This window comes from Felis catus, chromosome B4 (assembly GCF_018350175.1).
Source record: "Felis catus isolate Fca126 chromosome B4, F.catus_Fca126_mat1.0, whole genome shotgun sequence".
Taxonomy (NCBI): domain Eukaryota; kingdom Metazoa; phylum Chordata; class Mammalia; order Carnivora; family Felidae; genus Felis; species Felis catus.
Genome location: NC_058374.1, coordinates 3,929,689 through 3,955,661, shown reverse-complemented (window position 1 = coordinate 3,955,661; position 25,973 = coordinate 3,929,689). Strand labels below are relative to the sequence as shown.

At 50.0% G+C, this 25,973-nt stretch overlaps 1 protein-coding gene and 1 long non-coding RNA gene across 2 annotated transcripts; both read left to right on the top strand.

Annotated features, from left to right (window-relative positions):
• Nucleotides 1-10,911: 10,911 nt before the first annotated feature.
• Nucleotides 10,912-19,894, top strand: KLF6 (Kruppel like factor 6). Its single transcript, XM_003988067.6, has 4 exons — nucleotides 10,912-11,259; nucleotides 14,167-14,740; nucleotides 16,102-16,225; nucleotides 16,791-19,894. The coding sequence occupies exons 1-4, from the start codon at nucleotides 11,158-11,160 to the stop codon at nucleotides 16,840-16,842; spliced, it is 852 nt and encodes a 283-aa protein (XP_003988116.2). The 5' UTR covers nucleotides 10,912-11,157; the 3' UTR covers nucleotides 16,843-19,894.
• A 405-nt stretch (nucleotides 19,895-20,299) lies between these two features.
• On the top strand, nucleotides 20,300-25,111 carry LOC111561471. Its single transcript, XR_002744101.2, has 2 exons — nucleotides 20,300-24,472; nucleotides 24,590-25,111. It is a non-coding gene; the product is annotated as an uncharacterized LOC111561471 (long non-coding RNA).
• The last annotated feature ends 862 nt before the right edge of the window (nucleotides 25,112-25,973 follow it).

The following is a 25,973-nucleotide window of genomic DNA, read 5'->3' as shown; positions in this document are numbered from 1 at the left end:
CTTCTTTGGGAAAATGGGTATTTGCAGATGCAATTAAATGAAGGATCTTGAGACGAACTCACCCTGAGTTGCACGGCTTGGCCCTAAAGCCAACGACACAGGTTCTTAGAACAGGGAGGGAGATCTGAGACAGAAGAGGAGACAACTGTGTGACCAGGAAAGACAAAGAGCGGTGATGTGGCCACAAGCCAAGGAAGCCAGAGGCCATCAGAAGACAGAAGAGACAAGGCAGTGTCCTTCTCCAGAGCCTCCAGAGGGAGTGTGGCCCCCCAAAACCTTTGTTCAGACTCACGACCTCCAGAACTGTGAGAGAAGAAACTTCAGTCGTGTTTGTGGTAATTTGCTGCAACACTCACGGGAAACTAATACATGATAAACATTAATTTCATATTCTGACTTATTACATGCTTTAAATCAAGATAGCACATTCCTCCTTTCTGTCTCTGTCTCTCTCATCCCCTCTCTCTGTATCAAAACACACTGCAGACCTTAGTATACTCCCCCTCTGTGGCTTGCACATCATTAATTATAGTTCAATATTTGTTTACAGTTCTTTATTTTGGTGGAGGGAGGCAAAATTTACAGAAAGTTAAATGCACAAGTCTTTTTTTTTAAGTTTATCTATTTTTAGAGAGAGAGAGTGGGGGAGGGGCAGAGAGAGAGGAAGAAAGAGAATCCCAAGCAGGTTCCTCATTATCAGCACAGAGCCTGACGTGGGGCTCAAACACACAGACTACAAGATCATGATCTGAGCTGAAATCAAGAGTCAGATGCCTAACTGACTGAGCCACCCAGGTGCTCCAAATGCACAGGTCTTAAATGTACCATTAAATAAATGCAGTCACCTGTGTAACCACACACCTATATCCAGATCAAAAACAGGTCCATCATCCAGCAACCATCACACCACCATCACCGTCACCAGGATGACCACCATCAGCAGGATCGTCCTCACCATTGCCATCCACACAATCACCATCACCACCATCACCACCATCACCATCATCACCATCGTCATCATCATCACCACCATCACCATCACCGCTATCAACATCACCATCATCATCACCAATACCATCACCATCATTGCCACCCCTCATCATCACCACCATCACCATCGTTATCACCATCATCATCACCTTCATTACCATCATCCCTTTCACCATCATCATCATCATCACCACCATCAGCATCACTGCCAACACCATCATCACCATTACCACCATTATGATCATCACCAACATCACCATCATCACCATCACCACTATCAACATCACCATCATCCCTATTGTCACCATCAACATCACCATCACTTGCCAACACCATCATCACCATCACCACCGGCAACATCACCATTGTCATCACCATCAGACTTGCCACTACCCATCATCATCACCATCACTGTCAACACAATCACCGTCATCATCACCACCACCGCCATCAGCATCCACCCATCACTATCACCATCACCATCATCCACATCCTTTACCCACCATTATTACCCATCACCAAGAGCCAAGAGGACTCCATCATGTCCTTTCTCAGTCAATCTCCACCCCTGTTTACCAAAGGCAACCAAACATCAGTTTTTACCTTGTCTAGAACTTAATGTATCCTGAGTCTCTCGGTAGATATTCCTATGTGTAAGGCTTCTTTCGCTCAGCCTAATGCTTCTGAGATACATTCATGTTGCCACATGTACCGATCATCAGTGCCAGACGATACAGAAATACCACAGCTCCTGCTGATGGACACCTGGCAGTTTCCAGTTTTTGACCATTATGGCTAAACTGCTGTGAATGATCTTGCACAAATTTCTTTGTGAACATGTTCTTTCAGGGCTTTTAACTAAATGCCTACAAGATGGGAGAGCTGAGTCACAGAGTAGGCATATGTTTGACTTTATTAAAAGTGGCCAGAACCTTTTCAAAAGGTGTTGTAGCATTTCACATCAATCTCCAACAATCAAGTGAGAAAGTTCTGGTTGCTCCCCACACATCTTCACCGGCTCTTAATGTTCCGGGTCTTCTTAACTTTAGCTCTTCTAGGGGGTTTTATTTCATATTTCCCTGATGACAAAGTTGAACGTATTTTTATGTGTTAGTTAGTCGTTTATATATCTTTTTCAGTCAAGTATCTGTTCAAATCTTCTGCCTATTTTTTATGTTTTTGAAAAAATTTCATTGACTTGTAGATACCCTGGATCCTTGTTCAACACAAGATGCACATTTCAAGAGTATTTTCTCTCAGTCTATGACTTGTCTATTCATGTTTTTAGTGGTGTCTTTTGAAGGACTCTTAAATTTTGATGAAGTCTAATTTGTCAAGCAGAAAAATAATAGTTTTTTTTCTTTATGGCATGGCCTTCTGTGTTTGTCCAAGAAGACTTTCCCTACCCTCATATCATGATGATTTTTTCCCCATGTTTTCTTCTGGAAGCTTTATTGTTTAGTCCTTCATTTCCTCTTTAATCTGTCTCAAATTGACTTTTGTGTAAGATGTGAGATTGGGCTGATGTCCGCCCCACCACCCATATGTATACTCAGGTGTTCCTTTCATTTGTTGAAGAACTTCTGTGCCCATTTGGATTTCTCTGTGTTCTGCTTCTGACTAGTATGAAGAAAGTCATAGGAGAACGTTGCTCCCTTATACCCTGGTAACAAGAAAAAGCCAGATAATCTACAAAATCCTCATTTTCTTTGGCCTATTTAAGAGCAGAGGGCAACAGGCCCCCAGAGGAAGTGAATCTCAAAGGTGACCAGACACAGTGAGGAGAAATCATGCCACACACCGTTCACCTTTGGCAAAGTGGGAAGAGGCTCCCACCCCAGGAGAAAACAGTGGCACTGTAATGATTTGTTAAGGCCTAAGTGTGGGCTGGGATGATAGTCTGGAATAAATGGGAGCCTGAGACACAAGCTGACTTGTGAGCTCTTTCCACAGGCCCCTACTGGGTGCTCACGGGAGAGATGGGTGGGCGGGGCAGGAGAGCAGACACCCCTTGCCCCCCCACCACTGCACCCCCAAGTGGAACCAAGGCATGAAGCCCCACCCACACTCCCAGACCCTCGTCTCAAAGGAAGCAAACCCTTTCAGAGATGGGGCAGAGTCCGGGAAGCAGAATTCTCTTGCCAGGAGAGGGGCAGGACTCCCTCACCTCACAACCCTCCCCTGACAGGTGCAAGGACTCCTGGCTGCCCAAGGGGAAGAAGCAGGGACATGGAGAAAAGCAAGTCCCAACGCGCAGGTGCACAGGGCGCTTGCAACAGCAGTTAGATCTGAGCTGAAAACACACTCCGCTCTCGCTGCGAGCCCAGAGCTCCGTGAAGAGTTGCTGCAGCCACTGCCAGGCAGGGCAGGTGTCCCAGGTCCCTTTGTCAAACTAGGGATGTTCCCTTCCATTTCAAATTTCCGAGCAGTTACATCTTGAACGGTCTCTTTGAGCTTCACCTTCTTCTAAAGGACATTAGAAGGTGGCCCACCTAAGGGTCAGGCCCACCCAAGATAATCTCCCTTCTGATAAACTTCAAGTCAGCTGCCAGGAAGGTGATGTGGGAGGGCAGCCTGGCCCACCAGCCAGCGCTCAAGAGGAGAGAGAGTGCAGGTCAGGCGTCCATCGGCCACCTTAGAGCTCTGCTCGCCACGGGCTCCTGGTGCGCCGTCTGGCGTGAGAATCCCGCTTGAGAAGGTCTGGGCAGGTGAACTGCGGGCGTCTATGGAAACGAGAAAGACCAGGATGAAACATTCATCCTGCTACTTAGCAAATTGCACACTTTCCCTGAGCTTTAAGTTTGATTTTTGTTTTTTTTTTCAACTGTTGATTATAACAGCTACTTCGCAGGGTCCTGTGGGCACCAAATGGAACACCATGGAAAGCGTCCAGCACAGTGCCTGCCATAGGTCACATATTTATCCAGCGTGGGTTACTTCTCTTCTTCTCCTCTTTTCATTTCCTTCTATAAAACTCTGATATGTAGCAACGTATTTTCCCACCGTTCCCAAACATCCCAGAGTTTGTTACTATATTTTAAAAAGAGGGCCACTAAAACTGAGGCCTTAGATCTGTATGAATTCTCCCCATCTGCTGCTCTCTGGGCCATAGTACTGAGCATATTCCATATGTTGATAAATTAAGTTGCACGTCTATTAAAAACTATCGATAGAGAACTTTCCTTATTAGCTATTCTCAGCACTAATAGTTATTTAAAGAGCAAATCGAGGGGCACCTGGGGGGTTCAGTCGGTAAAGCAACTCTTGATTTTGGCTCAGGTCATGATCTCATGGTTCATGAGCTCAAGCCCCATGGGGGCTCTGTGCTGACAGCATGGAGCCTGCTTGGGATTCTCTCTGTCTCTCCCTATCCATTTGCCCCTCCCCTGCTCATGCGCTCTCTCTCTCTCAAAAGTAAATAAACATTTTAAGGATAATAAATAAATAAATAAATAAATAAATAAATAAATAAATAACAAATCTATACCTTCACGTCATATAATAACTGCTGTTTTGGTAATAACACCAAAAACAAAATAAAACAAAAGCAGCTTCTTGCCCAACAGAGCATATCCTCAGTTAATATTATTGGGGGAGTTATTGGAATGACCTTTGGAACAACTTCCTAAGACTCCTTGCAAGAGCCCTACCTAAATTATCTAGAAGAATAGGAAGGATCAGGGGTACCTGGGTGGCTTAGTCGGTTAAGCGTCTCTGACTCTTGGTTTCAACGTAGGTCATGATCTCATGGTTTGGGGGTTCAAGCCCCACATAGGGCTCTGCACTGACAGTGTGGGGTCTGCTTGTGATTCTTTCTCTCGCTCTCTCTCTCTCTGCCCCTCCCCTGCTCGCTCTGTCTTTCGCTCTCGCAGAATAAATAAGCTTTAAAAAAATAATAATAGGAAGTATCAAAAGTACCAAAAGTTTGTATATCATCCCCAAATCCTTAAGCTGAAAGTTAGGTTTAAAATGCAAACTTTGGGGGCACCTGGGTGGTTCAGTCAGTTAAGCGTCTGACTCTTGATCGTGGCTCAGGTCATGATCTCATTGTCTGGTTGGCTACGTGACCTGCAAAGGGGTTTCATTTTATTGTCTACATTCATTCATCCATTTAAAAAAGTGGGGGATGGGCAATTATAAAATAAATATCAAAACACAGGGAAGAGACGGATGGACGCCGAGTAAGTGAAATATCACCTTCAAAGCATTAAACGACTCTCTGTCATAAACCAGGGATTTTAATGCATTATTGCATTATTTCATCTACACGCATGCCACACGTCCCCCCCTCTGAACAGCTCTGGCCTTCTCTGATTCTTCTGCGCTGATCTGTTTAGAAATCAGATGCGACTAGTTGCACTGAGGCCCCACACAGACACTTTTCCCTCAGGAAGCAGACACTGCTTCCCCACTGAACAGCTACTCGAACCAGGAGCAGCAACGCCTCTGTTAAGACGGCTCCTGTCCTGCGTATCTCTTGCCTCCTGGATACGTGGCCAGTCACAGGGCGTGAGTCATAGGTGCTGGGTGGCTCATGGGTGCAGGGGGAAGACACAGAACTCATTCTCTCTGAAAATCAGTCTACCTATCCTGTTTTTATTGTTTTTCTTTTTGCTGAAAATTACCACGTTGAGTGTATCTGTATCATGTCCAACTAGGTTCACTATTTTAAAAATAGACTATACAATCTTCGACACAGTTGTCAGTGCGTGCAAGAGACAAGGACAAATCTACATTCTATGGGAACTTAGATAAGGAAAGTATTAAAACAATGAATAATTAATTGTCCAAAAGGTACACCGGCACCATAGCCACGACACCCGTACGCGTTGCACGGACAGCCACGTCCTAATCTTGATTCGGGGAGGACGCCCTTCCCTTCGCTGGAATGTCCCCCATCTGCCAAGGAGGCCAGCTTTGGTCCCCTGCATATTCCCCAGACTCGTTTCCTTTGGCGATGGCCAATGACGGAGAAAGTCCTATCCCCAATATAACCACGCTCTTGGAACCATCTCCCAAACATGACCAGCTGCTGTCCACCAGGGTGGGCTCAGCCTGTGCGTGGTTCAAGGCCAAACCATCTCTGTTCCTGGAAACAGACTCAGGGACAGGTCCCACCTGCAGAAGGCTAGCCATTCTCTTTGTTCCCGGGGTAAACTGAGCTGAACGCAGGCCAATGGTAATTTTTATCAATTCGTTCTGGATCACCATCGCAGACTCTGTAACAGGTACAGTATGTGGATAATAATCTTTTCTAACTTTAGATTCTGATACAAAGGTCCCTGCCGAGAACCTTCCAGGGTCATAATCCTGGGATAGTCTAGTCTGTTAAAATCTAACCCATAAAATCCTCTCGAAATTCTTTTACATGCCCCGTTCCTTAAAAACTTTTAAAGGATGTTCATTAAACTCCATCTTGAGACAAAAATGAAAGTACTAGTTATAATTCACTTTTCCATTTTGAATTTTAAAATGCACATTCTTTGTGGTCTTGGCATTTGTCTTGAAAATGAACATGATGGTGTATTTTAGGACATAATTCATATGGGAAGAAACACACTGAATGTCAGCATCACCCTAATTTAAACGGTTTGCACATTCAGAGGAAAAGCTTAGTTGCTAACCTCGGGGAGGGTTCTTGAGGTTTGCAGCCCTACCAGAAAAACAGATCCCTTCCAACTAGAACGAGATGGCATCGTCCTAGGATGAAGGCCTTGTGGTAGGTAACAAGTAAATGGAGACTAAGTCCTAGAACCCTGGCAGTGGGCTTGTTGGAACACAGTGGCTGGGACAGCCCCTGCCGCCCAGCTTCAGATTCTGCAGGTTTGGGAATTGACCCTGAAAACTGCATTTTTAACAAGTACATGACGTGGATGTGGATGCTGTTCTAGGCCTGGGACCTTCCTGAGACCCAGTTATAAGGCATCTCTCTCTTTTTTTTTTTTTAACTTTTATTTATTTTTGAGAAACAGAGAGAGAAAGACAGAGCGTGAGTGGGGAGAAGCAGAGGGAGAGGGAGAGACAGAATCCGAAGCAGCTCCAGGCTCTGAGCTGTCAGCGCAGAGCCCAATGCAGGGTTCGAACCCACCAACTGTGAGATCACGACCGGAGCCGACGTCGGACGCTAAACCGACTGCACCACCAGGCACCTCGAGGCATTTCTTTTTTTTAAGGCCAAATTCTTTCTCACAGAATCCGAGTGTTATCCTAAACTATCCCCCTCAAAGACAGCAGATCCAACATCGGCCTTCTAGGTATTTTGACCCTTTTCCTGCAATTCCAGGTTTCCCAGGCGTACAGATGTGTGTGCTAGACAAGGAGTCACAAGGGGGGACTCCGATTCGCACCCAGCACTCAGGCCTTCCAGACCCTCACGACACAACCAGGAGTCACCAGCACTATGGGCCTGAGGCCTGAGCGGGATGAGGCAGAGACAAGGGGAACAGAAGAGAGGGTGGACCCAGAGTTGGAAGGGGAGGGAAAGAGGGGGCAGGCTGGAGTGAACAGAGCAGAAGGAGATTAGGGAACAGATGAGATGGAGAACAGGGTGGGGGGGAGCAGAAGAGAAGGGGGAGCAGAGGATGGACAGGGACAGAGGAGAATGGGGGCAGGGGAGACAGAAGGTGGATGAAGGACACAGGGGGGTGTGGTGGACAGAAGATTGACGGGGGGGGGGACAGAAGATGGACAGGGAACAGGATGGGAGGCAGTGGACAGATGATTGACGGGGGGGACAGAAGATGGACAGGGGACAGAGGAGAATGGGGGCAGGGGAGACAGAAGACGGATGAAGGACACGGGGGGGTGTGGTGGACAGAAGATTGATGAGGGGGGACAGAAGATGGACAGGGGACAGAGGAGAATGGGGGCAGCGGAGACAGAAGATGGACGGGGGACAGAGGAGAATGGGGGCAGCGGGGACAGAAGATGGACGGGGGACAGAGGAGAATGGGGGCAGCGGGGACAGGAGATCGACAGGGGACAGAGGAGAATGGGGGCAGCGGAGACAGAAGATGGACGGGGACAGAGGATGGGGGGCGGTGGACAGATGATTGACGGGGGGGACAGAAGATGGACGGGAGACAGAAGAGAATGGGGGCAGCAGAGACAGAAGATGGACAGGGGACAGAGGAGAATGGGGGCAGCGGAGACAGAAGATGGACGGGGGACAGAGGATGGGAGGCAGTGGACAGATGATTGACGGGGGGGACAGAAGGTGGACGGGGGACAGAGGAGAATGGGGGCAGCGGGGACAGAAGATGGACGGGGGACAGAGGAGAATGGGGGCAGCGGAGACAGAAGATGGACGGGGACAGAGGATGGGGGGCGGTGGACAGATGATTGACGGGGGGGACAGAAGATGGACGGGGGACAGAGGAGAATGGGGGCAGCGGAGACAAGATGGACGGGGGACAGAGGAGAATGGGGGCAGCGGGGACAGAAGATGGACGGGGGACAGAGGATGGGAGGCGGTGGACAGATGATTGACGGGGGGGACAGAAGATGGACGGGGGACAGAGGAGAATGGGGGCAGCGGGGACAGAAGATGGACGGGGGACAGAGGAGAATGGGGGCAGCGGAGACAGAAGATGGACGGGGACAGAGGATGGGGGGCGGTGGACAGATGATTGACGGGGGGGACAGAAGATGGACGGGGGACAGAGGAGAATGGGGGCAGCGGAGACAAGATGGACGGGGGACAGAGGAGAATGGGGGCAGCGGGGACAGAAGATGGACGGGGGACAGAGGATGGGGGCAGTGGACAGATGATTGACGGGGGGACAGAAGATGGACGGGGGACAGGAGAATGGGGGCAGCGGAGACAGAAGATGGACAGGGGACAGAGGAGAATGGGGGCAGCGGGGACAGAAGATGGACGGGGGACAGAGGATGGGGGCAGTGGACAGATGATTGACAGGGGGGGACAGAAGATGGATGGGGGACAGGAGAATGGGGGCAGCGGAGACGGAAGATGGACAGAGGACAGAGGAGAATGGGGGCAGCGGAGACAGAAGATGGACGGGGACAGAGGATGGGGGGTGGTGGACAGATGATTGACGGGGGGGACAGAAGGTGGACGGGGGACAGAGGAGAATGGGGGCAGCGGAGACAGAAGACGGATGAAGGACACGGGGGGGGTGTGGTGGACAGAAGATTGACGAGGGGGGACAGAAGATGGATGGGGGACAGAGGAGAATGGGGGCAGCGGGGACAGAAGATGGACGGGGGACAGAGGATGGGGGGTGGTGGACAGATGATTGACGGGGGGGACAGAAGGTGGACGGGGGACAGAGGAGAATGGGGGCAGCGGGGACAGAAGTTGGTCAGGGGACAGAGGATGGGGGGCGGTGGACAGATGATTGACGGGGGGACAGAAGATGGACGGGGGACAGGAGAATGGGGGCAGCGGAGACAAGATGGACGGGGGACAGAGGAGAATGGGGGCAGCGGGGACAGAAGATGGACGGGGGACAGAGGATGGGGGCGGTGGACAGATGATTGACAGGGGGGGACAGAAGATGGACGGGGGGCAGGAGAATGGGGGCAGCGGAGACAGAAGATGGACAGGGGACAGAGGAGAATGGGGGCAGCAGGGACAGAAGATGGACGGGGGACAGAGGATGGGGGGCGGTGGACAGATGATTGACGGGGGGACAGAAGATGGACGGGGGACAGAGGATGGGGGCGGTGGACAGATGATTGACGGGGGGACAGAAGATGGACGGGGGACAGAGGATGGGGGCGGTGGACAGATGATTGACAGGGGGGGACAGAAGATGGACGGGGGGCAGGAGAATGGGGGCAGCGGAGACAGAAGATGGACAGGGGACAGAGGATGGGGGGCAGTGGACAGAAAATTGATGGGGGGGACAGAAGGTGGATGGGGGACAGAAGATGGGGGGGGGCGGTGGACAGAAGATTGACCGGGGGGACAGAAGATGGGTGGCGGTGGACAGAAGATTGATGGGGGGACAGGAAATGGACAGAGAATGGGGGGCGGTGGACAGAAGACTGACGGGGCGGGACAGAAGATGGACAGGGGACAGCGGAGGACGAAGGTCGGGGGACAGAGAAGGGTCAGAGGAGATGGAGGCGGTCGGGGGGAACAGAGGGTCCTGAGGGGACAGGGCGCCCAGAGGTCGGAGGGAAGGGAGCGACGGGAGGGACGGGAGGGACGGGAGGGACGGAGCTGAGGACGAAGGAGAGGAGCAGCGCGGTCCCGAGGTCGGAAGATGGTGCACAGAGGGGACAGGGGGCCCGCCTGGCTGCGCTCGGCCCCGCCGCGGCGCCGGAGCCGCTTGGCCGGGGAGCAGGGGACGGGGACCCGGTGACGGGGCCCAGGTGACCGGCCCGGGAGGCGGGACGGGAACGAGGACGCCGGTCTGGTGACCGGGACGGGGCCTGAGTGACGACTGACGAGGACCGGGGGCCGGGGGGCACGGCGATGGGACTGCCGGCCCGAGCGCCGGGACCGGGCGACCCGGACGGGGACCGACCCGGGCACCGGGGCGCGGGGACCGGGGGATGGGACGCGGGCCGGGGACAGGAGGAGCGGCTCCCTCGGCCGGCCGCGGGCGCACTGAGCCGCTCGGCCCGCACCTCCCAGCGCCGACTCCTCCGGCGCGCGGCAGCCCGCGCCTTATATACCCTGCTAAAAATAGCCTGCGAGGACGCCTCCCAATCAGAGCCGCCTGAAGTTCGAATTGAGCCAATGGCGAGGGCTGTGATGGAGAGGCTCGGTCACGCCAGGCGGGGCCGCTGTGAGTCACCGCCTGCCATTGGCCGCAGCTGACATCACCGGCGCGCAGCCCCCGGGCCGGGCGCAGCGTGATTGGGCGGTGCACGGGGCGGGCGCGGGCGAGTCACGTGGGGGGGAGGGAGTGGGGGGAGCCAGGCGGGGAAGAGGGGGAGGCTGGCAGGGAGCTTTGAATAGGGAAGTTTTGCAGGGGTTACGTTTGCAGTCAGTCCGGTGTTTGCAAATATTGTGTGGGCTCGCGAGCGCGTCTCTGGGCTCCGGCAGGATCCGAACCCGCGGCGCCTAATTGCTGTGCACTGAGTTTGCATGAAACTTTCCCCGGCGCTGCAGGCACGGCTGCTGCGCTCTCGACTCCAGACCGCACACCTCCCTGTTTTCACAACAGCAGTGACTGTCTTTTCCAACCCGACATGGATGTACTCCCAATGTGCAGCATCTTCCAGGAACTCCAGATTGTGCACGAGACTGGTTACTTCTCGGCGCTGCCCTCCCTGGAGGAATATTGGCAACAGGTAAATTGGAATTTTCGTGTGCCAGGTGCCCGGTGCACCGAGGAGGGAGTGCATGCACGCACGGCCAGGATGGTGTGTGGTTGGAGGTGCATTTATTTTTCCTCTTCTTCTTCTTCTTTTTTTTTTTTTTCTTGCTCAATGGTTTGGGTACATTAAAAACAAAAATTTGAAATAATTAGTCCTAAAACGTACTTCTGCTGCCTGCGTGCGGAAGGCACTTAAAAGGGGCCTTTCACGGCGTGGAGCGGAGTTGTCATATGAGTGGGGCGCAGCGGCGCGTCGCCTCTCGGACTGTTTTCGCCCGTTTCTGGGGCTCCTGGACTGCATCCTCCGGAGGGCAGTCCCAGCCCCGCGGCCTGATCCCGGCCCGAGCCCTTGGCGGAAGTTTGGTGTTTGTACCAGCTCCAGACTCCACAGCTGGATCTTGTCATATGAACTTGCATGGACTGCCAAGGGTATTTTTTTTTTAATGGGGAATTTGTTTTTGTTTTTGGATTTGCTTTTTGTTTTTGTTTTTTGGGTTTTTTTTTTTTTTTTTTTTTTTGGTGTCTGTACATAGACTCTCTTTTTTTTTTTTTTTTTAATTAAAAATGTCACCAGGGACACATCCACCGGCTCCTTTTCTCTACTGGGCCATTTCCAGTGTCTTTTTCCTCTTTGGAATCCTTAAGATGTGTTTGGATCTGTCTTGTTTTTCTTACCTGCTTCTTTTGTTGACCAGGAAAAAAAAAAAAAAAAAAGAGCCAACAATGTTTGCACAACCAGTGACTTATCAGTCATATGACAATGAGCCCGTCCAAATTGCTTCAAGTCTGAGTTTGAGAAGAAGAGTCCCAGTTTCCGGCATATTTTTTTTTTTTTTTTTTTTTTTTTTTTTTTAGTGGAACTGGAATTTTTGACATTGGACATTTAAGAAAGTTATTACCCGCCCCCCCCTCCCCAATTGTTAGGATTGCCTGAAGGGAGAGAGGAGGCTCTGACACTCGTCCCATTGTCTTTAAAAAGATAGAAGGAGGGGTCAGGGCTGTCTCTGCCCCTGCTAGGCTGTTCGCTTTTTGTCACTAAGTGAATTAGCAGATCAAATATATTCTGTGGGTTTCAAAGCCTAGAAAGCTTTTAAAGGGGATGAAATGCAAAGTGTTGCAACCTTCACATGCCTGCTTAATCGTTCCCAGCCCTGTCCTGCCTTCCTCTCCCCTCCCCCCTTTTCCTCCTAAAGTAGCTGCTCCCCAGGACGTGATTGAAATTGATCTAAGTAGTTTCCTTCGGGCATTTGGGATTTGGGCCCCAAGCCAGGCTGAGCTCCCGGTGGCCTTCAGAGGCTTTTAAACTCTCGGAGAGCTGCGTTTCGGTCCCTGGGGCTGATCGGCATAATGGAGATTTTTAAATTAGCCAGATTATGAAAGTTTAGCACGACCTCAGTAAATGTGCTTTCCTTTTTCTCTGGAACATCAGTTGGAGCCCTTGGTGTCTGTCCTTAGAGCACCTAGTATGCCCTGTAACTCAGACGTCTGATTTTAGGGGTAAAGAGAAAACAATGATGTTTTTTTTTTTCCCCTTTGCTTGCTCATGCTGGCTATGTGACGAATCCGTGGGGAGGGGGAAGGGTATGTGCTATATTCTAGCAGGCACATTTGCTCAGTAAGCAAGCACGAGCCCTTTGGGTAGGCTTTGCGGGTCCTGAACGTGATTTGCAGAGTTTGCTGTAGAAACTGAAATCTGTAGAAATGCAGTTGTATGGACAGCCTTATATGGGCACCCAGGCAGTTGATCCTAGTAGAGATAAGGGCGGACACAATGTAATCCTAAAATGTTTCCTACCGTTTTTCTTTTCCAGTGGCTAGGAAGTTTGAGATGGTGGGGAGAGGGGATGCTGCTCTCTCGGCAGTTGTAGCTTCTTGAAAGGTTGGTTGTGGGGCTGGGGAGGGGCACTGTCCGTGACACCTGCATGTATGTTTGAACCGGGTCCTTTTCTGGCCGCTGATCAGAATTTCAAAAGGAAGTCTCCTTTGGCATTGCGTGAAAGAAACAGAGTGATGACTCATACAGTTGTACTCTTGGCCAGTAGATAAAGTTCTTGTCCATTGTGGGACTCCCAGCAGGGCTGGGGAGGAATTTCCCCTCCTGCATTCTTTACAATAGCAGATGGCCATTCTGGAACTACTTCTCCACTCCTGTTGTCGAAGCTCTTGTTTTTCTCGGACCACTGTGGAAGTCATTAAAGTTGTGGGTGAGCACGGCCCCTGCACTTGGGAATGGCATTCTTTGAGAGCCTCCTGGGTCGGGGCTGTGCAGGAAATGGGGTGGTTTGTCTGCAGCTCCACTGATGCCCCCGAACACAGACCGTCAGCGGGCTGCGCCTGCTGGCTGAGCGTGGCCCTGTGCTCTCAGCTGTGTCTCTAAAGACAGACACACGCAATGTCAGAACACATTGCCTTGCGGGCTGGGCAGCCTTTCTGTCTTGTGCGTGAGAAGGGAGGGCGGCCGGGGCATTCCTTCATGCACATGGTGCTCCACACTGTCAGATAATCTGGTTAAACCTGTCGGGCGGGGAGGGGGGACTGTCTCAGGCCGGTTTTCTTTGTGTGGCTCACGGAAACTCATTAGTAACGTCAACACCGGTAACTGTAACCAAAATGGCTTCGTGACCATCAGTCCTTGTGGCCACAGGTCCGACCTGGGAAGGCCAGGAGAGGCTCCACCTCTGGTCTTTCTTCCGAGTGCATATCCATTCCTAGAAACAGCCTCCCCCTCGCTCTCCTAGAGACGAGATTCGTACAGCGCCACGGCCACGGCCACGGCCACGGTCTACCTGCCCTTGATTCCTGCATGTTTTTTGGCAACTTGCTTTCGGTTCCATTTTCAGCCGTCACAATCACGTGCCTTCTTGTGGTTCCTTTCGCACAGACCTGCCTGGAGCTGGAGCGTTACCTCCAGAGCGAGCCCTGCTATGTGTCGGCCTCCGAAATCAAGTTCGACAGCCAGGAAGATCTGTGGACCAAAATCATCCTGGCTCGGGAGAAAAAGGAGGATCTGGACCCGAAGCTTTCCTCCACTCCCCCCGAGGATGCTCTGAACAGCCCCGGCTGTGCTTACAACGTGGAGACCCACAGCCTCAACTCGGACGTGAGCAGCGAGTCTTCCGACAGCTCCGAGGAACTGTCCCCCACCACCAAGTTTTCCTCCGACCCCATCGGCGAAGTCTTGGTCGGCTCGGGGACCCTGAGCTCCTCCGTCACCTCCACACCCCCTTCTTCTCCAGAACTGAGCAGGGAGGCTTCTCACCTGTGGGGCTGCGTGCCAGGCGAGCCGCACCCTCCCGGGAAGGTGCGCAGTGGGACTGCGGGGAAGCCGGGTGACAAGGGCAGCGGGGACGCATCCCCAGATGGCCGCAGGAGGGTGCATCGGTGCCACTTTAACGGCTGCAGGAAAGTTTACACCAAAAGCTCGCACTTGAAAGCTCATCAGCGCACTCACACAGGTCAGTCCCTCCTGCCACGCGGGAGGTGGGCCGCTGGTGGGCGCCGCTGAATCGCACCAGCCCTGGGAGGGGGCCGGGGCCCCGGCGAGCGGACGCGCCCTCACCTCATGCCTCCCCCAAAAGAGTTGGGTCTCTGGGGAGGACAGAGTAGGAGCGGAAGGACTGGACATGTGTGCCCGATGAACGGTTGACACTTTGAGATTACCCGGATGAGGTAAATCCCATTCTCTGCCTACACCCCACACCCCTCACTCGCTCCAACCTCCCCGCCCATCCAGGCCCGCGGTGCCGGGTCTGCGGCATCCGTGCAGACCGTCACGTGGAGCGGCCCGTGATTTTCTCCTGGGGTGGGGACAAAGGGTGGCCGGGCAGCGGGGAGCACGCCGGTGTCAGCCGTGCTGCGAGACGGGAGCTTGGCCAGTGCGCAACGTGGGAGGCAGTACTGATGTGTGGGTACTTCCTGAGAATTTCTCTGTGTATCACGTGGCCTTTGTTTTCTGAAACCAGTTGGGGAAAAAAAAAAAAAGACTTTGTCACAGAAGACCACAACTTAGATGACAGTCGCATGTGAAATTACCGTGATAGTCTGGGGTGACCGGGGGCAGAATCACACAGGCTCCAGAGGCGGGAGGGATGTTGTGGATGGAGTCGCGTAAACCGGCCCACCCTGTGACGAGGCAGGGACCTTGGAGCCCCCAAGTCAGGGTCCCCGAGTCCCCGTCTGTCCTGACCGGCGTCACACTTGAGGACAGGCCATGGCAGAACCTTCACTACCCTCAGGTAGTGCTCGTAGTGAATTCGTGTTTACTGTCCGACCAACGGGTGAAGACAGCTTGGCCGTCCGGATGGCCATTTAGAAAGTGCTTTGAAGGCCTGAGGATGGGGTTTCCCAGAAACTCATGACCTCAGTTTTGGAGAAATGTCGCTTCCCGGAGGAAACTACAAAGCCTCATTCCACCGGGAAGTGAGTAAGGAACAAAATAAGCACTTGAGAGAAACCGTTTCCATGGAGAGAGCTATAAAAGCCTGCCCCCGCCAGGGCTGTGGGTCCAGCGGGCTGACACGTCAGCTCAGAACTATTTCGCCAGTCTGAGTAATTGTCATTCTTACACGTTAGCCCTGATTACGGTCACATGGCCCAAGGCTAGGTCAGGAGGGGGCTCCTGGGTGTCCCCTGGAGTGCGGGCTCCGGGCTCCGTCCCTAAGTCCTTAATTGAAGGGGGACTGAATTCCCGAGGAGGCCGGCCCCTGGGCTTGCCCCGGAGCTGACTTTCCTCCAGCCCCTTCCTTGTGCACGGTCACAGCACACCTCCTCCTGCTCAGTGAAATCACGGTGTGCCTGTCGTGTGCTCTCTTCCCAGGAGAAAAGCCTTACAGATGCTCATGGGAAGGGTGTGAGTGGCGTTTTGCAAGAAGCGATGAGTTAACCAGACACTTCAGAAAGCACACTGGTGCCAAGCCTTTTAAATGTTCTCACTGTGACAGGTATGTGTTCCCAAAGTGCAGGGGCGCGGAGTGCCAGCGAGGAACAGGCGTGCGGTGCAGAAGGCAGGCATTTTCCTGTCCCGAGATGGCATTTGTCATTTCAGCCTGGGACTTTTTTAAAGCGTCTGTAAGATGCCAGTTGCCCAAATTAGGAAGAACTGTGTTCTGTGCGCGTGAGACTAGAGTGATTTCATTCATACTTTGTGACCCTTGGAACTTGAAGGCTCGGTAGTGAGGTCGGGTGAAGTGCTCCCCAGAGCTGGGTGGAGGCCCTCATTCACGTCCCGGGAATGAGTCTCCCTGACTCCGTGGATCCCCACTTCCCTTCGGGAGTGGTGGGGGGGCGGGGCAGGCCCGGAGGGGGGCGGGGCGGGGCCAGGCCCGGAGGGGGCGGGGCCAGGCCCGGAGGGGCGGGGCGGAGGCCAGACTCGGAGGGGGGCGAGGCCAGGCCAGGCCCGGAGGGGGCGGGGCCAGGCCCGGAGGGGCGGGGCGAAGGCCAGGCCGCAGGTCTGTAGCCTCAGCGCAGGCGGACCCCTAACGTGTTGGATGCCGATTTGCTCTGCAGGTGTTTCTCCAGGTCCGACCACCTGGCCCTGCACATGAAGAGGCACCTGTGAGGGGGCAGAGCGGCGAATCCTGCGGGCTAAAAGGCTTCCAGGCTGAGAGACAGCCGTGGAAGGAGGGTGCGTGTTCCAGCCAAAGCATGCCATTTTGCACCCCACCCAGCTGCCTCCAGGACCTCTACTGGGAAGGTCTCTCGAGGGCGAACCACGTCACGTCAGAGGCGGCAGGGCACCCGCGGTGTGTGGTGTTTGGGTGGCCCCGACTCACCACCGGTACCTGCCTTCCGAGTGGTCCCCAAGCCCTTGCCGTGAGCATGTGCACTGAGAATGTTACTGGTTGGGTTGCCTGTCTGTGGAGGATCTATTTCTGACTGTGTGATGAGGCCGAGGCTTCTCCCTCGCGGTGGCAAGGCCGCGAGAGGCAGCAAACGCGTAGTTTGAATGTTTTGTGTGTGCGGAGTATATACCACGAGAGGAGATGACCACCAAACTTTTCCTAGGGGGTGGGGTCTGCGCCTTAGAATAAAAACTAAAAAAAAAAAAAAAAAAAAAAAAAGAAGGGAACATATGGAGGGCGGGAGTGGGTGGTCTTGACCCCCGAGTGGCGAGTGGGTGTGGGGAGGGGAGCCCCTTCCCGTGTGAGAGAACGTTCGGTGTCTGGTGCAGCTATGAAACGTGCAATGTGTCAAGTAGCTTGTTTACCGGCTACAGGAGCTCATTTGTTACCCGTCGTATAAGCTGTGTATTTACAAATATAACACATCGATAACTTTTCCTTATAAGACAAAAAGTAATGCATGGTCTGGGGAACTATCTGCTTTCCATTCTTCAATCAGGACTGCAACGTCGATCCCAGTTACTGAGCAGCTAACGTGTGGTTGGTCAACTTCAGCGATCCCTAGCCGTCTGGGCCTGGCAATACACAATCCTCCCCCCCCCCTCCCCCTTGGATTTTGTAACACTCCCTTTCAGAAAGGCAGTTGTGCAGCATAGGATTATTTTTTAAATGATTCTGAATTTGAATTCCCTTTTTGGAGACTTTCGTGATGCCCTGTGAAGGCATTGGGCCTGCGTTGGGTATCGAGTGCTAGGGCTGGGAATTGCCAGTCTAATGTTCCATGAGACTCAGAACCTAAAGTTTTTCTCAGTTGGGTGGATAAAACCACTAAAGCTTCGAAACTGTTTTCTCATGCAGCTAAGTTTCTCTTATTTATGCCTTGAGGACTAATTTCTGGTTTTCTAGCTGTTAATGCACTGTAGATCTTAATAATGGTGCCTTATGCAAGTGGCCCTTCTGCGGGGGGGTCTCATACAGGGGTATGGGTGATGCATGCTTTATTAAGGCTCTTTTTTTCACCTGGCATTGTACTGTATCAATATATAATACAGAAAATCGAATCTCGTACAAAAGTCCTCCTTCACCAAGACAAACGGAGAGATAAAACTCCCCAAACAAGTCAGTATTTACGCGATATGTTTTGACGACTTGACTGTCAGTGTTAAAGTGAAAACAGGATCATTGGAAAATCAGACCATTTCTGCCACCATGAGACTTTCATATAGACTTTGCACAACCATTGTGTATAGATCACACACCGGCTGTATTTAATATGTAACGTTGTCACGCATATTAAAGACACAGAAGTATAAAAAAACCATGTTAATGTATTTGCTTAAAAGGCACAAGTTCCACACATGTATCTGTTGGTAATACAGAAAGTATATTACTTTTTTTAAAAAGTGGGCGGAATTCTTGTGTATGTATATTTGTGTGTAACGTATGTGTATGTGTGTGTGTGTGTGTGTATGTGTGTGCGTGTGTGTGTGTGTATATATATATATACATACATATATATAGATAATATATAAATATTTTTTTAAGGAGAACTGAGAATGTTTAGCTAGAAAATTCCACAGCCTGTGAAGAGATATTTCAGAATGGCCATAAAGGAGGTAAAAATGAAAACTATAACTTTTATAAAGGCTTTATCTGTAATGTAATGATTTGCTACAGATTCTTGGCATCAGATCTCTCCCAGACTGCTGACTTCGCTCGTCATTATTGGCAGGTCCAGAATAGGAGACCTTCGGCCATTCAAAAGTGGCTCGGAGGGGAATGCTAGCCCACTAATTGGTCTCAGACACACCAAGGTTTTGATTTTGAATTTCAGCCTTATTAGAACATCTAACCTAAGAGTAAAGCTAGTCACAGGGATTCTTTTTTAGAATACTTTTTATGCAGATGAAGCTATTTTTTCCAGCAAATAGATTCTTCCAGTTTTTCCAACGAGTCATTTCCCCGAATTGGCATACCACAGCATGGCTGATATTTCATCCAGCTGCTGGCTTGTGGGTGTGGATCTTGTCTTTATATATATGTATATATATATGTATACATATGAGTCTGGCTGGCCTGGTATTTTGTTTGATCTTCCTGGAAATGAGCAGTGATGAAAGCTCACATAACTGGTTTTTTGTTTCGTTCTGTTTTGTTTTGAAATCTGGGCTGATGAATACACATACCTGAAGAACTCATTTCATTTTGCTGAGGGGAAAAATGCACTTTTCTTTTGCCAATTCCAAATCCAGGCGCTTGATTTGCTGGGTTTTGGGAAACTCCTCTTTTGGCCCTGCTCTGTTGCTTAGCCATAACAATTCCATTAAGCAAGAAGGTTAACGAAAGACAAAAAAGGCAAGAAGAAGAAGGAAAAAAAAAAAAACAACAAAAAAACGCAACGGCTTGCGCTGGCTTGTCTCGCTTACGAAACACCATGGAGTTGTTTGATTGGGTGGGGCTCAATGCCATATGTGTTGATGCCTGTCATTTTCATAATAAGCAAGTACGGAAAGGATTACATTCTGTTCAGGTGATAACTGAGCCTCAATCAAGCAGAAACTTTTTGCTTGACGTTAAAAAAATTTCTATTAGTGAAATTTCTTTCTTTTTTTTTTTTTTTGAAGCACCCTGTTATCTAAAGAATCTTTGTAAGATTTTTGTAAAATTTTGTTTTACAAGATTTTATTTGAAATTGTTTTTTGCAAGATTGTTATATTTCTGTATGAATGTATTTTTTATTGGAATAACATAAAAGAATTCTTATCAGCATCTCGCGTCTGGTGGTTTTTTTGGGGGGGGGCGGGGCGGGGCTGTGAGGGTGTCGAAACAGATTCCTGTTCTATTAATCACCCTGACCCTCCTTGGGAAATCTCCCTTGTGCAACCTTGAAGGCCACCCCCGCCCCCCGCTGACTTGTGGCTTCTTCCTGTCCTGGGAGCTGAGAGGCATCTGATACAGAAATGGTAGGAGGAGGAAGGTAGAAATGACAGGAGAGGCAGCTGGCCCAAGAGTCACACCCTCGCCTTCAACTCACTCTTTTATATAAAACGTATATTTACCGGGGCACCTGGGGGCACAGTCGGTTAAGCACCCGACTTCGACTCGGGTCATGATCTTGCAGTTCTGGTTTCGAGCCCCGCGTCGGGCTCTGTGCCGACAGCTCAAGAGCCTGGATCCTGCTTCAGATTCTGTGTCTTCCTCTCTCTGCCCCTCCCCCGCTCATGCTCTCTCTCTCTCTCTCTCTCTCTTTCTCTAAGAATAAATAAACATTTTTTAAAAATTAAAAAATACATATAATATTCACTGATTAGCCCAGTAAAACGGGGCAAAAAGTAAGATTGTTTACATGATCGTCACCTGATTTTATGTGTTTGTTTTTTAGGGCCAGCAGGATGTCCTAAACGTAGCTTGTGCGAAAATACAACAGCTTTTAGTTTTCAGAAGTGTTTTGTGTGAGTACCTTCAGATCTCAGTCTCAGTCTTACTGAGATTCGTAGCAACTGGTCCACGTGCAAGCCCATTTTCCAGATCGTATTAAGAGTCAGTAGAGACGGGGTGAGATCAACGTGCTGTCCAGAGAACTAGGGGCTCTGGGATTATGGAAATTTCCGGAGGAATGAGCTCCTTAACGTCCTTCCTAGTTTAAGGAAGTTCTTGGTTTCCAGTTGCTCGCTGAGGATCTTCATAGCGGATCTTCATCTTGCTAGACGTACGGGGTTTACACTAGTTGGCTTTTAATTTTATAATTAAGGAGGGAAGTTTAAATGCCTCCCCAGATGAGGCATGTTAAGTAACTTTCTAGAACTGCAGTAAAAATACCAGCGATTTGCAGAGAGTTGCAGTGTGGGAGGCGGCAGGAAGCAGATGGGATCCCTGCCAGGACTCATGGGTGTGCGGCCCTCCGGAGCACATGTCAGGATGACTAATACTTGGGTTGCCCTGACTGTACGGCTAAATAAAGGCTTGATCGTACATTCTCGGCTCCGAGTGAGACTCGACCACTCTGTCATGCGGAGACTATGCCGAACAGCTCAGTTATGTTCAAATAAGGCTGTTCGGAGGACTGTCATGTAAGGAATCAGCTGTAAACCAAGGGTATTTATAGAAGGAAAGAAAATTTCACTGCGCTTAACGAATTTGCCGAAACCCAGCTAAAAAGAAAGGATATGCTTGCTCCTGTTTGAACCGGCTGTGTGCTTTGGGACGATTTGCTGTGTGGCACCAGACCTCCATCTTCTTATTGCTGAAATATTTGGGGGCAGGTCACATGTGTCCGGCATTTTATACAGCACTACAATTCTGTGGTCTGTGAGTATAGGGTGGATTTCAAATTACACGCTCACCATTTTCAGAATGCTCGGCTCAGATCTAGAAAACGTCCTCTTGTGCTACAGTAGAAACTATTGTTGAGAAAATTGCCCTGCCTTAGAATGGAAAACGGAACGTTCTCAAATTGCCCTTTGCCCCTTTAATTATAGTTAAGTTATTCAGGCATTTGGTGCTTTATGGCATACCATTTATTTATTAAAAAAAAAAAAAAAAAAAAAAAACAACCTCTTTGAAAAGCGCCATTGTAACCATGGCCGACCCAATGTGTCAACTCCTCCCAAGGCACCAATCCTGTTCTGGGCATCCCAGCTGACCTGGGCGCTCGAGGGGCAGTGGGAGTGATTGGAGTCAAGTTGTTTATCTTCATATTTTAATTGCCGTGGAGAAAGATCATCGCTTTTCTGTGTAGCTCCTTTCTTAGGATTTAACTTCATGCTCCTCTGAGCTATTTTTTTTTTTTTCCACCACAGTCCTTCTCAAACTGAATTACTCCCCTGCCCAAGTCGGATGATGACAAAGATGATTACTACTTGTCACCCTTTACGGGGGAGTCGGGTAGGAAGTATGTTCCCTCTCTGTGTCTGTCTCTCTGTGCGTGTGTATCTCTTATATTTCCCAGAGCTCGCCACACAATGGTGTCATCCCCGTTTCACAGCTGGAGATACTGAGGCTACGCGAGGTTAAAGGTCCTTTCCCAAGAGGCTCCACCAGAACACAGCAGGCCAAGCATTCAGTCACGTCCTCTCAAATGCCAAAGACCAAGGTTTCCATCACCCCCCAGCCCTGCTTTCTATCTGGTCCAAGCTCTCACGAGAGCTTTCTGCTTGTTCTATAGGATGCACTTTAAGATGAAGTTACATTTATGAGACGGAGACAGAACTTTCTTACAATTCAGAGGCACTAAAGCTATAAACTGTGCTGTAATCCTGAGCAAACAAAAGTAACCATTTTGAATTGCTTTCAAGATATGAGACAGATGGCATGTATTTATTTTTAATGTTTAAGAAGATAGAGAAAGCAATTGGGGATGTGACATCCTGCATTAATTGGCAAGCATCACCTAATGTACATAGTTAAAGACACAAAGAGAGGAAAATTAGGTCCATGCATCACACAAATGAGGCAATACAACAAAGTGTATTTAACTAGGTTTATTTTATAACATGGTCTCTCTGTTTCACTCTAAGTAATTTTAATGAGGATTCTCTAAACGTCTGTGACTAAAATGAGTCTAAGAGGAAGAGTCTGGGTACCACATGTCCTTATGGGAGCCATGCTGGGCTGAGCGGTCACCGCAGAATTTTCAATAAAAGCAGATTTAACAAGAATGTCCACTGTCGCTGTCAGTTCCTCCAAACTTCGGTTTTCAGGCCTTGCACTGACTTCCCTTTACATAATCCGTACCAAAAAAAAAAAAAAAAAAAACCACACACACACACACACACACACACACACAACCCCAAAGATATCATATGATCTGGAAGAGTTCCTTAAATTAAGAGCCCCCAATTCAAAGCTGCCATAAACAATTATTAACTTTCTAAAAGGCTCAGCGACTTAGATAATGGGTAAGTGTTCCCCATGCTGCAGATCAGCACTTTCTGGAGCTCTGTGCAGGGCTGGACGCCCCAGCACGTTTAGGGGTAATTTCCCTGTACCGACTAAGCATAGTTCTGTGCTCATCCATTTCTTGAGTTTCACATTACCACACTTCGTTTGGGTTGGGCGAGATTTCCTTCCAGACGTGCAATCTACGGGATGGCGTGTGCTGGCTTTTCCAGTGAACTCTCTGTGGAAGCAGGCAGCGTTGTTGGGGGTGGCTTTTCCGCTTGTGCGGGTGAGGAGATGGAAAGTGAAACAGCCCTGAAGGGATTGCTTCCTTTCTCCGCTTTGAGATGGGAATGTAAAACGCTCTTTACTATCGCCCCCGTCCTGACTCGTACCGTTCACCATCCTCCCCCAAACAGCTCATTTCTGCACAGCTCCAAAGCTGGAGCGAGCCGGCTCTCCATGAGACATATTCTATGTGCCTATATGTTAACTATACAAATGCAACTCCTTATGGTAAAACTGTTTTGGGGGGGGAATTCTGGTCTATACATCGTTTAGTTAAGGTAATTGAAAGAGAACGTTCCCGTTCACTCCAGATTTAAAATACCCTGAACCACGCATGGCCTTCCTGTGTTAATAACCTATCTGGCATCATGCTCCAGGTGGGGACGGGCAGCTGGAGGTACCGCAGGACTGCTGGGCAACAGGCCACTGAACATCCAGCTTTTCCGGAGTTGCTCCTGCAACATCCTCGAGCCCCAGATGATCTACATAAGGGAGCAGTGAGAGTGGTGAGGGGCTCTTCACCGAGTGGAACAGCAGCAGGCTGTGCTTGTGCTTCTCTCATCATGGGCTGCAGCAGTCAGACCTTGAGTATGTCAGGAGCGGTTGGCGGGGGGGGGACAGGAACCACTTCCAGGCCCACTGTGACCAGGAAAGTTTAGGGGGTTTGAGAGAGGAAGGCAACCAGCAGCTTCTGGTTCCCCGGGAATCAATCACACCCCTCCCACGGACTTTCCTGTGCTTAGATAATCAGTAGTCTTGCCTTTTAAGGACCTATGTATTCCAGTGACAGCTGGAGGGCACCTGCCAGTCAGGCACCTGCACAGGAATGTGGGAAAGCTGTTGTCCAAATGCCCCAGAGCCCTTTCTTCAAGCTGTGAGTTTCCTTGGAAGCTTTTAACAGTGACCCAAGCTAGGAGTCACTGTTTTTTAAGGGAATTCCAGCAGTTGTGTTTACTCTCCTATGTTCTGGGGACTCCGTGGTGAGCCTTCCAACACAGAACTTTACAAATAACAAGATTCATTAGTTCCCAGCTTTTTGTGATGCTTTCTTAAACCCTTTAAACTTTGTTTTTCTCATCCCCAAAATGGGAATCATGGAAATCCTCTTGGGATTGTTGACGGACGTTGACGGATGTTGGGGAACCCAGCGCGTGGTCTGGGACATGGCATTATCATTGTGTGGTGGGTATTTATTTCTCAATCAGAAGAATAACTCTTGTTTTCCCCGCTGAATTTCTTTAAAAAGAGATTTTTGTAGGTCAGTATTAGGCAAATTCCACTCATGTTTATTTTCCACAGCGTTTTCCAGGGACTCCAGTGAAGGACAGGCTTGGGCTTTATGGGTTGTTTTTATGATCGATAACATAGCTTCCTCTTGGAAGGCTCGCCGTGCTACTGAAATCTTCAAGTCAAACACTTTCCTGGTAGAAGCCGTGAACGTGCTGACCCACGGCAGAATGGAAGTGACCAACAGCTTCAGTGAGCTGTTCAGTGAGCTGTTCACAGTGTTTTGAACAAACGACCAGGAACCAAGAAGTCCCAAACGTTACCGCCGTTTACAGGAGCGGCTATAAATCCCAAGTCTCGTCCGGTTGTTCTGAATCAGATGGGCTGTGCTGCAGTTACCATTACACGGATGTCTCATCAAAGTCCAGTGGAATCATTGCGTTATTCAACTTATTACCTTTGTCCTTGATTCCATGGATTGGGTGCGTGGAAAACCTCATCCGTCACCAGGTATCAGCCTCCATGCTAGAACCTTCTTTAATCTGGCACATGCTCTATCCAATTAAAATTCCTATGCTTACATTCAGACACACATGCTGGTTTGTTTTCTTCCTTTTTTGGTTTCAGTTAAACTGATGTTTGCTCGTTTGCTTGTTTTTTATCTTCACCCCCGGTTTCTACGACTCCATTAGTTTTAGTGAAAATAAAATACCATATGTTTGCAGAGGTTTAGGGGTTTTTTCTCATTGTTTCTTGTTTTTGTTTGTTTGTTTTGTTTGGATGTTGTTGTTGCTGTTGTTATTTGGTGGTGGTGGTGTTGTTTGTAAAATAGTCTCACTGGCCATTATCTTTTGACAAATGAGATCCCGGTGGATTCTGATGCAGGCGACCCCTCTGCGTAACAAAATTGACCAGCAAGAATGTGAGAATGGCTCTCCTCTGCTCCTCAAACCAAACCCCCTCCCCGTGGGGAGCCGCGGCTGTGAGCGTTCTCATTTTGCAGACTGGACCTGAGGCGCAGTCAGTTGACCAACACGACTCGGCCCGGGGGAGGCGGAGCCAGAGACACAGGCCAGCCCATCTCGTCCTACTGTCATGATAGGTCCTGTTTCGCTGTCTTATTAATGTCAGGGATTAGACTCCATAGAAAGTAGCAGGTGCTCCTGTGTGAAGTGTGTGGGCTCCTGATCAGACCCATGTTTACCTTCTCAGCCTACATATAGCTGAAGTCCACATGAGCCAGTGACAGAGCATCTGAGGGCAAAGCCCATATTTCATTCATTCATTCATTCATTCATTCATTCATTCTCTCAACAGTCAGTGAGTGGCAGTGAGGTGATGGTCACAGCCCCCCTCCCCCCAGGCGCCCAGACGTTACAGAGAATCATAAGACTGAGTCCAGACCCTTTCCTACAAGACTTAGGGTAGAAGCTGACCCCTTCTGCCAGCATCCCAG